The following is a 14,031-nucleotide window of genomic DNA, read 5'->3' on the forward strand; positions in this document are numbered from 1 at the left end:
CGGCTAAATTACGGCCGCGTTTTCCCCCTCATTCAAGATGAGTTGTGTTTTCCTCTCAAAGTCAATACCGTGCTGCCTCCCTCATTCATTTCTCAATAAACTTGCCGATGAATTTCAATCAAAATGCAGCAGCGGAGGAGGAGGAGTGGGGGGGGGGGGGGGGTGGAAATCTTTTAAAGCCCGTTGGGTGTGGATCATACTGAAAATGGGGCAAGAAGAGGAGGAGGAGGAGGAGGGGAAAGATCCTCGTCTATCAACAGCCCCCCTCCCTGCCTCTTCTGTCTATCTTTCCTGTGGCAGAGGACTGATGCTGTGACTTAGTGAGGACAATCCATTTTAAGAGCCATTACAAAACAGACCTCTAACGATACTGTGGAACAAAAAGTGGCTCCAATTAAAATTAAATCAATGAATACCATCCTTACTGGGAGAAAATACACACACCCATACTTTCATTTTTCTCTTGAAAGATACCCACAATACATTTCACAGAGAGATGTAATGGGGGCAAAATACATGCTCAACTGCAAGTACTTATTTCAATCAATTTCCTGGAGCTGGATTTCACAGGTCACTTGCTGATAACACGCTGTGGAATAATGCCACAGTGTGCTTCTCAAAGCCTACCTGACAAGCTGCCTGACAGTGGGGGAGTGCGAGCACGTGTCACGTCAGCCCTCTAATTGGACACAAGGACCTTCCTCCGTGGAACCTTGTCGCGCTCCACACAAGCTCACAAGGCCTTCAAACCAGGCCCATCTAACTTGGCAACGCGTGTCTGCTCCAGTCCTGTGGAGCTAGTGCTAAATACCAGCGTTGTAATGAGACAGGCAGGTATGGGGATATGGCTAGTGGATAACATGCTTTGACACATGCTAAAACTGTTGTGCCAACTGGTTACAACCCACTTGACTGTGGCGATGACATTTATAAATGCCTGTTTCATTCTTACTTGCAGCAGTTCATACTGCAGGTTGAGTTTTTGTTTTTTAAATCTGCAGATAAATTAAATTGGTCTCAAATCTAAACCCTGTGTGCAGTAGATTTAGGGATTTTGAATCTAAAATGCTTATATGAAGTATTTGGTGTATGTGTTTAAGTTTAGTCTAAAGCTAATCTGTTTACATACCTCCTTGAATGCCTTTGATTATAGCATATCTTTAGTGTAGGCCACACCCCATCACCGACCAGCAACCAACCGGGTACCAAGCCCAACCCTGCAGGACAGGAAATGAAAAGGAAGCTCTCCATCTGATCAGCTTCTGAGTCTGGGACTTCAAAGTGACGGCAGGGCGGAGAGGGGACGTAAGGATAGGCCTGATTCACAAGCTGAACGGCACTGGGCCCTATCTGATGTGCTCCGATAAAGACGTCTGCCTTTGTTTATTTAACTTTTTTGGGAGAGGAGGGTCCAAGACCACATAACATTTTGTTCCTCTTTCTAAGAGTGAAACAGGAAGTGAGTTTAATTTTGGATTTGAGATATATATATATACTATTTATATATCTGATTGGGAGCAGGTTTAGTTTGGGTGGACATCTATTCATAAAGTAACATTCATAAAGTAAGAAATCGTAGTTGAAGCTTAACTAAAAACAGACCTTGTGCACTACGAACATCTTCCTTTTCTATCTGTTACAGGGCTGACATTTCTTGATCTCCACAAGTATTGAGTGAAGCACACATGACCCCTTTGTCCTTATGTTGATGAATGACTGCCTCATACCCATTTTGTCAGATTTTGGTGCAGTGGAGTCGATAGCGTCACCTTGACGAGGAAAGTTTGTGATCCATCAGCCCTCAAGGCTGTCTGGCCTCAACTAAGGCCTGGCAAGAGCAGCTCACTGTATGGGGCATCTACTCCATCCAAAATCCTCCACCCAGTGTGCTGCGATCTTGTGAGGTCGAACGAATGGCTCTTATTACTGCCGCTTTACAGTGAGGAAAAAAAAAAAGAAAAAAGGAAAAAACACTTGACTTGTACTAATAGCTGAGAAGCCATGCTGGTCACCAAAGGTCTGAAGACGAAGCACCCTGTCAGTGCCCAGCTTGGGAAATTAGCAAATAATGTTCCCTTCCCCCTGACAAATGTGTGACAGCTCGCATTCGCCAATCATTCTCTCCTAACGTTATGATGCATGTCCTGGATCCCCACTGGAGGATACAGGCGAAGTTTACTGACCCTCAATTTACCCATGACAAATGGGGTCCCGGTAAATGTGCGTTTTCTGGGGCGCGGAAGGGGTTCATTTTAAGCAATCCTGGTTATGTGGATGTCACTGATTAGGATAAATAGTGGCTGAGTGTGTTAGGACTGCTTGCAGAACCATATTACCAAGGGCCTGCATCGTTGCCCCTGGAGGCGAGCTCTCGTGGAAACTTGGCCAAGATAGAAAACCAAAAGCTCTGATGCAATTAGGAGCTTAAATTGGATAAATTGTACGGTCAAAGTTTTTATTTATGATTTACCCTTTCATACAGTACTGTAACTACGCAGTAAAAAGGTTAAGGTGCTGCAAATGAGGCTGAAAATTGAGACTTTTTCTTCAAGAAATATCTGATCAAACCAGCATGTACTGTTAGCGGTGCTTAATAAAGTGAAAAGTATAATAAAGTATTGACCTCAGGTACAGCCAGGACTTTCTCCTTTTGATTTTCTACAACCTTGCTGACAGTTGGACCAATGGATAACCAATACATGGATTAGACAGAGGACAAGCTAGCAAGCTCCGAGGGACAACATTTTGTTAGAAGGTAAAAGGTATAGACTGTAAAAAAAGCAAGAATAGCCAACATGTCATTCCTTTAAAAATGTGCCAATTAAAGTACAGATAAAAGCTCCTTGAAGCAGTCTGTAAACTGCAGCCTACTAAAGTTTTATATAGTATGTCTGTTTGTCTCATTAGTGTTTTAAACATTCAATAGTCAATGCCAACAGGATTATTTGACATACACTACAGGGTCCTCCCTTTCTGAGAATGGATTGTGAGTTTTGGAGCCGTTCCAGGGTACTAACCCGAGTGAGGACGTGTCCCTCTGCTGTTCGAATTGGCTGCAGTCTACTCTGTGTTGACTCTTGGTAATTTGTGATAATTTCTTAAATTGAGCGAGTTAAATCTCCACAATTAGGGTGGTGGTGCAAGAAGAGTCAACATGAGAAAAAAAAAAAAGGTCTAAAAAGGCACTCCTCTCAAGCCGTGCTCTCAAGTCACGCTTGAAGCCATACGCTTTGATAACTAGACCTTTGATATGCACATGTTGCTCTCCAATATGACACCGGGACATTCTGTGCCTTTTAGACAGCACTGTGTCACTACATGCCCTTTTCAGCTCAAGTAATTTGCTATTATAACTCCAGGTCATTTCAAACCTATTTGCTCGTGTAGTGCCACATTTTTTTTCAAGTGCTGCAACACAAGAAAGAAGAGCTATGGTTTGAAATGAGCTGTTTCGCTCTTAAACACATGATCCGCTCTCTTGCATTCAATGCATCAGCCCATTCACTTTTTAATGTCTGTGAGAGAAGTAGCTAACATCCTCTCACCAAGCAATTACTGTACATATGGAGCCAGTGATTCCTCATTCTAGCATTATGCATTCTGCTCTCTTTAACGGTTTCATTCTCTCGAGCGTCAACCCTTGTACAATCAGGGTGAGCCACACAGGGAATAGCAGAGCAGAGGAGCTGGACCTGTCTATTGGTGACTTTCTCTTTTAATTCAGCGCACTAATCAATTGTACCACCGTTGCCTCCAGGGGTAATTGTATCTTTATACTAACTGGAAGTGAGTAGGAACCCAGGGAAGACAGAGAGGAAGAATGGGGGGGAGAGAAATCAACAAAGATAGAGAGAAGGGGACACGTTTCCCCAGTAAAACCTGATGGTAATCATCCCAATCCGCTTAGCCTCTGTGACTAATGGGGTCTGTTCTTAAGGGACCTGGCACTTTCACCAGGGTGCTATAGAAGCCATTAATGTCTTAACTTATACACCTTCTCAGGGCTGTGCAGTAACACATGTACACACTGGCGCGCGCACACACACACACCTTCTCCCTCTCGCTCGCTCTCACACTCACACAAACAGACACACATACATTTACGCAGCCACACTACACTCCTGTTTCATTATCCTGGTGCCTTGTTGGCCTCTGCTCCGCTCCTGCTAGGGAGGTTAAATGCAGGAGAGCTGGGCCAGACTGCACGGTTGGAGGAGAAGGGGACGGATGGCTGGGGGTGGTGGTGGTGGTGGTGGTTTGGGGAGCAAGAGAGGGGGGACTTGATGAGAAACAGCTGCCCCAGGATGGAGGGGTCTGGATGGGGGTTTCGGAGAGGGGGGTATCCAGCCCCCACTTTGCAATTCTGCTGTGCTCAAGGCCAGGGTTGTGCTGGAGGCCCGGGGGTGCTGGGGGAAGTAAGAGTGCTTTGACGCGCCCCCGTTTCATTCTGCCCATCAGAGTTAGAACAGACAGAGGCTTCCAGGTCAGACAGGCTCTGACCCCCGCAACCTCTGTCTCCTCACCAATGATGACAGATAAGACCACCACTTCCTTCTGTTAGCCAAGATAATCAGATCCCTTACTTATAGTATGACACACACACCCTTTCCCTCTCTCTCACACACATCTCTGTCGTCTCTTCGCACACTTTCTCTCCTATGAATTCACACTGAACACACACGAGAATAACTTTAGACACACTCAGGTACTTAACCTGGATATTGCTTTTCTTATCTGATTCACCCAAAAAATGACACCACATTTTTGTCTTACAAAATCAGCAAATTAGCAGAAAGCATGATCAGTCTCACAACAGGGCAAGTAAAGAGAACTGGCAGAAAGAGTTATCCTGACAGCTTGAGTTTAACAGAGCTTGGCAGCGCCCTTGTATGATGGCAGGTCAGAGGGGGATCGAGTTGCACTTGTAGGTGCCCCTCCACGAAAAACCTTTTCACTAGCAGTGCAGATCTCTCACATTTTAACATTCAGCAAGGAGGGCCCTGGTTAGTTCATTATCAGCGCCTGGACTTGGGGCTGAGGGCTCCATCCAGACAGAGGGAGGAGAGGGAAGGGGGGGGGGCACAGGAGAAGCCTGTAGAAAGAGAGGGAGTGAGGAAGAGAAGGTTTTGACTCACCGGTATAGACAAATCTCCCGGGGGCACCTTTGCAGAACTGCTTGGACTTGTAGGACAGCGTGACTTCCACAACACCGGGGATGTGCCGAGGTGGAGTCTGGACTCGGATGGCGTGGGGAGTTATCAGCTGGATTACAGAGGAAACGAAAAGAAATAATGAGCCCTCTGCAATAACAAACTAGAGAGTTTGTACTGGCTAGAAACTTTGTTTTGAGTAACATGGATTTAAAAGAATAAAATAATTTCTGATACTTAAACTGAATTTTAGTCAAATCTACAGTCGAGATCATACCTCACTCCATACGAGCATGGTGCCGAACACGACTTGAAGGCCATCAAAGAAGTTGTCCCCTATGATGATGACAGTGGCTCCTCCAGTGGTCCATCCCTCACTGGGGCTGATAGCCTTGATGCACGGGGTGGCTGCTTATCCAAGACAAAGAGAAGAGCAAATTCAGCACCTAAGCTTCAACACTCGGGCCCATGTCTCTTTCCACAAAGACACATTACTGCATCACCTCTACGTTCAGCCCTCCGTGTCTCTCTCACAAAGACATATCATGGAAATTGCCCCTGGAAAAAAAAATGATGGATTTGTCCTTTAAGGCATGAGAATCAAAATCATTTATCAGCGCGCTGGAGTGGTGTAGTTAAGCAGACCCTTCAAATGGTCCACTTCACAAAGGCTAAACGCCGGGCTCGCCAGGAAAATGATTTGATGGAGCAAATTATGTGTCAGGGCAAATGTAGCTATCAGAATTGATTAAGCATGCACTCGCATGTACAGTAAAATTTCAAAGTTGAACACATCTTAAATGAGTCAAGAATACAGGCTGTTAAAGTGGAAATGACAAGCTAAAGCTTTGCTGGTTCATGTTGTTTCATTACCTTTGTTGTGCATATGCAGTACAGTGCAGGCACACTGAGTGGAGTTTCAGGTTTCATAACGTGAAATGCACCCATGAATTATTCAGATTGAGTTTTTTTTTTCTTTCTGTTTGTGATCGATTCAATCCATTTCATATTGTTTATTACAATGCTTTTCATCTGGCATGACTTCTGCTACGTGGCTCTGCCATTCATCAACAGTCTGGGTTGTTATTATAATCTAATTTGAGTGATCTGGTGCCTCACATTCACTGTCATTTGATGCATTACCTTAATATGGTGTTCAGCACAACACCGTGTTTACAACAGAAATAGCATGACAGCTAGCCATAAAATAGCAATATCAAATTTAATCTATTTCCATCAATATCTTTTAATACACTATGAATTGTGCATGTTTTTCCTACTATTCAAAATGTGAGCAACTATTTCTGCAAGTTCCTTTTTTCTTTACAAGCTCACTTCTAAACCTCTATTATCCTTTCCATCCAGTAAGTAAATCACAGTCGGCCATTGTTGTATGGATCACCTCAGACAAGACATCTCCCTTTGTTTGCCTTGCTGTTGGGTCTGTTCAGGTCATGTTTGCTCTCTCTCCCTGCCCATAAAGTGCACACACACACATTGGTACTACAGGGAATCTGACTTTAACAGGCGCTGTTGACTTCATGCTAATCACCTCGTACAGATTTTCATTTGTGAGGCCTGGAGGAGTGACATTTGCTTTCCTTAATTGCGAAGCGGAGCGTCTGAAAGAGGACCAACCCTCTATGGGCATGCTGGGCCCCCTCTAAGGGCCTGACCTTCATCAGTGCGGACGATTACAGCAAATAATTCACCCTTCAAAATTACTGTAAACAAATTGACTTTGGGGATGAGAGAGAGGGGGGCAGGAAGGAGGAGGAGGCTAGAAGAGGGCCTGATGGTGACGGTGACTGTTGGGGGGCAGCTGCAGCCTGAAACCTACGTCAGGCATACACAATCACGCACACACGCGTGCACACACAAACACAGACGCACCACCTCGGAAATCCCAGTGCCCCCTCCCACACACAGAAGGACCCATGGAGAGGCAGCGACTGAGGCCCTAAGCCGTCCACCCTTCTGCCTAAAAATTTGCATATGTCTCAATGCACAGACAGAGAGGGGAGCATGTGCTGAATGGGGACCGTGGCGAAGTGGATTACACAGTCAGCGCAGGCGATCTGATGACAGACACGCACAATGCCCCCTCAGCAGATGATAGGCATCATGAGGAGTGGACGGATGAGGATGCAAAGAGCCAGCCTGCCGGTCTGAGTGTTGCATCACTAAGTCTTTGCAAACTTTGGGCTACAATAGAGGAAATTCACTCGATTTGAATTCATATGTTATGGCTTGTTGTTTTCGCCGAATTGTTACCCTGTCTATTTAGTTTGAGTGCCTGAATTTATTTCAAGATCCACTTTGCCGTGAAATGACCCTCGGCAGCCGATCTGTGATCCGCCCTAATCTTTTTCCTCTCTGGTTACGGTTAGCCGTAGAGGACGTCAAAACTGATCCGAGATCTGAGCAGAGGAGGTCCCAGCTCTAGTATTGTGACACTCAAACAGGTCTGATGTGGCCCCGCGAAGCCGTCCTTTGTTCTGCCTGCTGAAATGTGTTGTAATTGTGCTGTGGGATGTCCAGATGGTCGGTTGATAGTGCAGCTGATGGGATTATACCTTTTACCTCTCCCTGGGCCATCTGTTCCCTTTGACTCTCTCTCCCTCTCTTTCTCTCTCTCCCTCTGCCTCTCACTCACTCTCTCACTCTCATAGTCCCCCCCCCTTCCTTCTTTTCTCCCTCTCTTTCTTCCTCTTAGGCCCAGCAGTCTGGATTCACTTGTCTTTATTGCATAAACCCTAACAGCATTACAGCCACTTGGCATGCAAATGAGGCAGGCGCTGCAGGCTCTATGCTGAGTCTCCTATATTGTCTGGGGCTCTATAATGGTGGAACTGAGCTAAGGAACGTGTGTGTGTGAGTGAGAGGAAGACAGAGACAGAGTCTGTGTGTGTCGGTGCTGTGCTGTTCGTGTGTGTCTGCATGTGCGGGGGGTGATGCTGTGTGTGAAAGACTCGGCTATTTGTGAGCATGTTTATGCACCTTTGAGCCTGAATCTATACATGCTTGAATGACAGGCAGCCACAAAGCACATTCGTGTCTGAATGCATAATATGCTTGTTGTGTGACACAAGTGAACAAAAATGTCACATGGTGAGATTTAGTCTGTCATCCACAGGCTATCCCGTCTCTGCGCCAACAGGGGGCAGCACCTCTTGATCAATACGAGGCAGTCGGCACAAGTGCAGCGTGAGCGGAGAGGAAGGATGCCTCTCTGTTTCAGCCACACAGTCAGTCAGCCAGCCACATATCTGAGGCTTCTCGCCCAGTGAACTCCCGAGGAAGAATGTGTTGCTAATTTAAAGCACGCTGTCTGTCTGCCTGCTGGTTGTCAGAGCACTATGGAGGACATGGCTGGAATTACATTTTATGACCAGGGTCTCCTTTTTCTCACGTGTCACATCACTGTTTGTTAAAGGTGACTCAAACAAAGCGAGCGATCGCTGTTGATGCATGTTAAATTAGTTTGTTATGGAGCTGAGCCTGGGAGGGAGGGGGGAAAAAATGATCTCAACTTGTGAGAGCACACGCAGTTGAGCAGAGGGAAGGTGTATTAAAGTTATTAGACAAAGACATGTTCAACTGGGCGGTTGACAATAGCTTCTTTTCTCGCTTTACGGGGCGTCACTCTGCTGCTTTGAAGAGTGTGGTGAAGAGAGGAAGAAAAGGATGGGTTGGGGTAACCTGTAAAGAACACAAGCGCACACACACATACATAGACACACACACACAACACATGGGGTCCCATGGGAGTGGGGGAACATGGAGGCGAGGGCTCAACCTCTTTAATTGCTCCCCTCATTAAGAAACTGGTTGCTAGGCGATCCACACCTATCGTGTCATAAACGTGAAACACACAAACAGAACGTCAGCGAACATAATGACTTTGGTGCTCCGGGCAGGACTTTAATTATTTGATTTTGTTCTCCAGTAGAGGAGTCATTAATAAAGACAAAAACAAATAGATTAGCTTTTTCCCCCACTAGGACTGGAGAGCACTGAGATATATTAATTGTCTAGTCTTTTTTTTTTTTTTTTTTATTAGTCGTTGTTGTATTAAACATTACATTTGCTTTTGGTGATAGAACCATTAATGCCCATTAATGTGTAGAGAAGCTTGTTTTAGTCAGTGGTGTATATAAACTGTTTGCCCAGCCATAATTGGCTCTTGAAATCTGAATATAAGCAATTTGCACAATTGGCCCAAGTCACTTCTATGCCTTTTTTTTTCTTACAATGTTTCAGCTGTGTGTGCTCCCATCTGCAAGTGGAGGCCATGAGGGTCACAAGGTTATGTTTAGTGCATTTTACTTTTTGGATTTCCCATGGTTTGGTGGTCCTTCTTTTCTCTCTTTTGGCTGAGCAGGCAATCAGTCTATCATATGGAATCAGTTGGAAGAAAAACAGTAAGTTCTGTTTTTCTCATAGCCCCCCCCCCCCTCCACACACACACACACACACACACCATCAACCCACCCTTCCCTCCTCCCCTTCTTTTTCTCTTTCTCCTTCCTCCCCCTGTTTTAGCTCTCTCACAGCTAAATCTGCAGAACCCAATGACAGGAAATTGACCTCACAGCCAAATTCTTAAGCAATTTGATCATGTTTCACATAGGCTTTTAGGACAAATGTAGGTGCATTAGGAGACTGGAAGTAGTGTTACGATTTAAAATCATGAATTAGACTGAGTGTTATCACCTTCATTAGTGATATCAAAATGATAAATAAAATATATATAATAATGCATACTACTTCCAGTCAAGGCACAGCAACAGGTATTGTACAATTTCCCCCCGGGGATCAATAAAGTATTTCTGATTCTGATTCTGATGAGGGAGGCAAAAAACTGAGAAAGCAAAAAATAAAGTGATGGAGAAACAAAAGGATTCCAAGGAACTAGAAGCAACTAGGTGTGTGATTTGTGAAATGGGAAGATGTGTGAAAGAAACTAAAAGAAAAAAAAAGAGCGTAGCAAATTATAAGATGTAAAAATGTGCCTACCATTCTCCAGATAAGGAGGCGTACCTTCTGAAGGGTCGAGTCTGCGAGCCCTTCGCCCATGCTTGGAATTGTTGTGTACGAACATGTTGTCAGAGACAGCCAAGACATGGCCATCCACATTGACGGTCGTCGATACGACAACCTGCAAAAGAAGTGAACGTGAAACGGGTAATATAGCAGGTTGTAAGATGAAAAGTTTTACATACATTCTCACTTATGTTCTGGGGTACATACATGCAGGCTTTTAGAAATTCTGTTGTGTCCAGGTACATGCCTGTGTGCTATTGATTACTATTGTTAAACCTCTTGAAGTGGTTGTTCTCTTTGGACATATCACATTACAGTTACCCTGCTTTTCAACCATTTTGTTTTTGCTTTTTAGTGTCTTGCATTTGTGTACAGCTAATTGACTTTTCAATCACTAAAATACCATTTCCGTTTACCCACTCTACCAACTGTCATCATAGCCGAAGCTCAGAATTATTGATCAGCTTGTCCATCTATTTGAGGACGGAAGGCCTCCCTTTTAAAATATTACTGGAGTCATTAGCAACTGAACCGTACTCCATCCCATCACTCAACAAACATTTTACTAGGATCAGATTCCAAGCCACACTCCATATTTCATAATGCTTATTTTTGTTGTTGTTTTTTGGCTACCACATCTCCAAACAGTGAGCCGCATGTGAATGGCCAAAGTGTTTCTGAGCCGGAAACAGAGAGCCCCTCTCAGGTTTGCTTCGCCGGTGAGTGACCTCGGTGTAGCAGTGGAATTTAGGGGGGGGGCTTTTTTTGGTTGGTTTGGGAAGGGTGGGGGTGTAGGGGGGAGGAGGGGAAGTGAAAGAGCCATTCTTGTGAGCAGGTTCAGAGCTGGGCCAAGCTGAGGATGATGGATTGGGCCCTCTCTGGCCTCCAGCTGGTTTTTGGGGGTAATAAGTGGAGTGGAAGGCATGCAGAATACACAACTTTGGCCAGAGAAACACCTATGGTGGAGCATCTGGGAAATCTATTTAGGGAAAAATGGCATACTAACTGTTGGACCGAAGACAAGGCATGATCATCATCAGCAAAAAAAATCCCAAAACTTGTTGTTTTAGACCTAATGTACATGTTCTAGTTTCACATGATGCTACAACTTAGTTCTTGCATTTCTTTTGACACATAGGAGTGTGAGGTGAAAGCCCTTGGTGGCTGTCATGCATCAGTCCACATTCACCCTGAGGGAAGATTTGAGGAGGCAGGGGAGGTCTGATGGTGGTGACATCAGGAGGGGACACCCTGTCTTGTCTGTTTCATGTCTGGGCTTCCTCCTGGAGGATGCTGGCTTGTGTGTCTATCACAGAACAGTGCTGTCAGTGACGGACGCCCTCCTGTAGTTGTCGCTACCCTGATAGGACAAATCACACTAAACTCTTGCTGTCTCACCTTGACCTAGTGGGCTGCTTGTGGTGAAAATGTCTGGGTAGAATGGATGGATGGTTGGATAAATGGATCAGCTGGGGGGGGGGTCAATAATTTCAAGGCTCAACTACCTGACACATTAGAAGCGAGAGGGTTAAAGAAGCAGTAAAAGTGCTCAATGGTCATGTCCTTTTAGTGTAAATCGCAGCATTTTGTCAGCCCGCAATAATGATGGTTTTCAGATGGCTTAAGATGGTTTTCATTGGCTATACAGGGAACTGCATATGTGTGAGTTTAAGTGTATGCATATGTGGGAAAGAATGAAAGAGGGATGTAGAGAAAGCAAATATATGCGCTCTTAGCGTGTATGGGCATGCATCCATATGTGTGTGTGTGTGGCTGCGTGCTTGCGCATATGTGTGTATAAGAAGGTATGCGTTTCCGCTGCCAGACAGATCCTGAGTTAACACTGTTGTTACATGTGGTTGGATCGTCCTCCCCTCTGCGCTGAGGCTCAGAAGCCTCGCAGAAGCCTGTCAGGAACACAATTGATGGCACTCTTAAATCCTATATCCTTATTTGTGTCAGATGGTATTCCCTAATAAATATTCTGTCCAGAGCGCACAGGACACCAAAATCCCTCACTCTCTCTTTCCCTGGTTTTTGCCTCCTTCAGTGCCAATGATAGAATTGTATTCATATGTGAATGTGTGTCGATGTGACTTAGTGTCGTGTAGTTGTGCAGTTGTACACCTGTGTGTGTGTGTGTGTGTGTGTGTGTGTGTGTGTGTATCTGCAAAAAGAGAGACAGACGGTGAGAGTCAGAGACAGAAATAGACAGAGCATATGTGAGAAATAGATTTCAGTCACCTGGAATCTGCGCATGTCTCGTGGATTCCCTGCATTCTTCAGACAGTTCTGATTGCACTTGAGGAAGAACTTGAGGAAGAATCTGAAAGAGAGCACAAAACAAAAGCAAAAGCTATTAATTACACCTTTCAAGCTAAATTACTAAATGATAAAGTTGCGGGATATTTAAGTGAGAACAATCAAACACTCCCACGTCTGATCCATTCATCCACTCAGTCAGAAACGAGCGTGACGTTACGCAAGGAAGTCCCAGTATTTATCATTCCCTCAAAATCAAGAGCATCGGCCTCTTTGTCATCTCATCCCCTCACCTGAGTTCATGGGTCTTTCCCAACACCCATCTGCCACTAACATACAGAAAGTCACTTGATATTCCACCCACCTCTTTAATCCCAGGACACCCCCTGTGCAATTAAAGTTCTCCTGTTCAATAGGGAAGCAAATGAGGCCCACCTGTGACCAGGTCTTGTTTGAAGAGCATCAGGGATAAAGGACCTAACAAGGTGAGAGCGCGCCACAAAACTTATAGTCCTGTCAGGCAATTAGGCGGACACTCCTGGGACCACCGTATGCCACACACACACACATACACACACAGACACACAACGCATGCACACACCCATGCACTTGTGGGTGGGTGAGGCAATTATGCCACAAATTACAACCTGGCTAATCGTCTCTGAACAAATGTCACGTCTGAGTGAGATCTGGGCTTGGTTAGTTTGTACGCTGCCTTCCTCTCCCGCAGAATTTATTGGTAAAGCCTCGTATTGAGAGATGAATATCAGATGTGTCCTCGCAGACATAAAATAGTTAAAAAGAGGAAGATTAACAACGAGGCCAATAAGAACAATTGTCTCAGATGTAGCCTATTGTGTAAAATCTTACACAACCACAGAGAATAAACAATGAAATTGACTTGTTGTTTTTGCAAATTCTCCCCACAGAATCATGACTGATTGTGCCTTTGCTTTCTCCGATTCATTATAAATACCGTGCCGTGATATTTATTTTTCATCACATTGCACTAGCATTACTATATGCAATACTGTGGTTTCCATTGTAACACTACCTTGGCTTACAGAATCACAGCGGCTCATTGGATTACCATAGATTGCACCATAGATTGCATGGCCATTTCATTCAGCTAAATACAGTGGCTTGTGTGGCCTGCGAGGACGCTTTCACAACACTTAAGACTTCTCGTTCGCCCAGTGGGATCCTGGCCAGGCCATAAATCAGAGTCTGAAATGACCCTTCTAACCCTAGCCACATTAACACATGCACTGGTCATTTAGAAGCGTTCTTCGATAGACTACTATACCTTGTGCTTCACTGAGGGCCCAGGAGGGAGAGGAGAGGTGAGAAAATATTTCCACTCCACATCCAAGAAGCTTTGGCTTGGACATCAATAAAAGACGTTTTAACCCATGCCAGAATGCTGATTGCCTGTCGGTGTGTGGTGAGGCCATAAAAAACCTGACTTGTCATTAGTGCATTTCGCTTGATTGTGTTCACTGTGTTTTCGGGTTGCATCTGTTGGCTGATCATCAAAATGACCATTATGTACTCTAATTCCCTGACCCTGTTT

At 44.9% G+C, this 14,031-nt stretch overlaps 1 protein-coding gene across 5 annotated transcripts in view; it reads right to left on the reverse strand.

Annotated features, from left to right (window-relative positions):
- The window catches only part of ebf3b (EBF transcription factor 3b), a 65,387-nt gene that overhangs the window by 13,798 nt on the left and 37,558 nt on the right, over window positions 1–14,031 (reverse strand). For 2 of the 5 annotated variants that reach the window (XM_070916515.1, XM_070916513.1), the window contains exons 7-10: window positions 12,441–12,522; window positions 10,194–10,311; window positions 5,428–5,561; window positions 5,136–5,262 (exon numbers count right to left, since the gene is read on the reverse strand). In XM_070916515.1, coding sequence (XP_070772616.1) covers window positions 5,136–5,262; window positions 5,428–5,561; window positions 10,194–10,311; window positions 12,441–12,522 — 461 coding nt within the window. Of the gene's footprint in view, window positions 1–5,135; window positions 5,263–5,427; window positions 5,562–10,169; window positions 10,312–12,440; window positions 12,523–14,031 lie in introns of all 5 variants that reach the window. The other 3 variants (XM_070916516.1, XM_070916514.1, XM_070916512.1) reach the window with 3 other exon arrangements.

The sequence above is a fragment of the Enoplosus armatus genome, chromosome 12 (genome assembly GCF_043641665.1).
Source record: "Enoplosus armatus isolate fEnoArm2 chromosome 12, fEnoArm2.hap1, whole genome shotgun sequence".
Classification (NCBI taxonomy): domain Eukaryota; kingdom Metazoa; phylum Chordata; class Actinopteri; order Centrarchiformes; family Enoplosidae; genus Enoplosus; species Enoplosus armatus.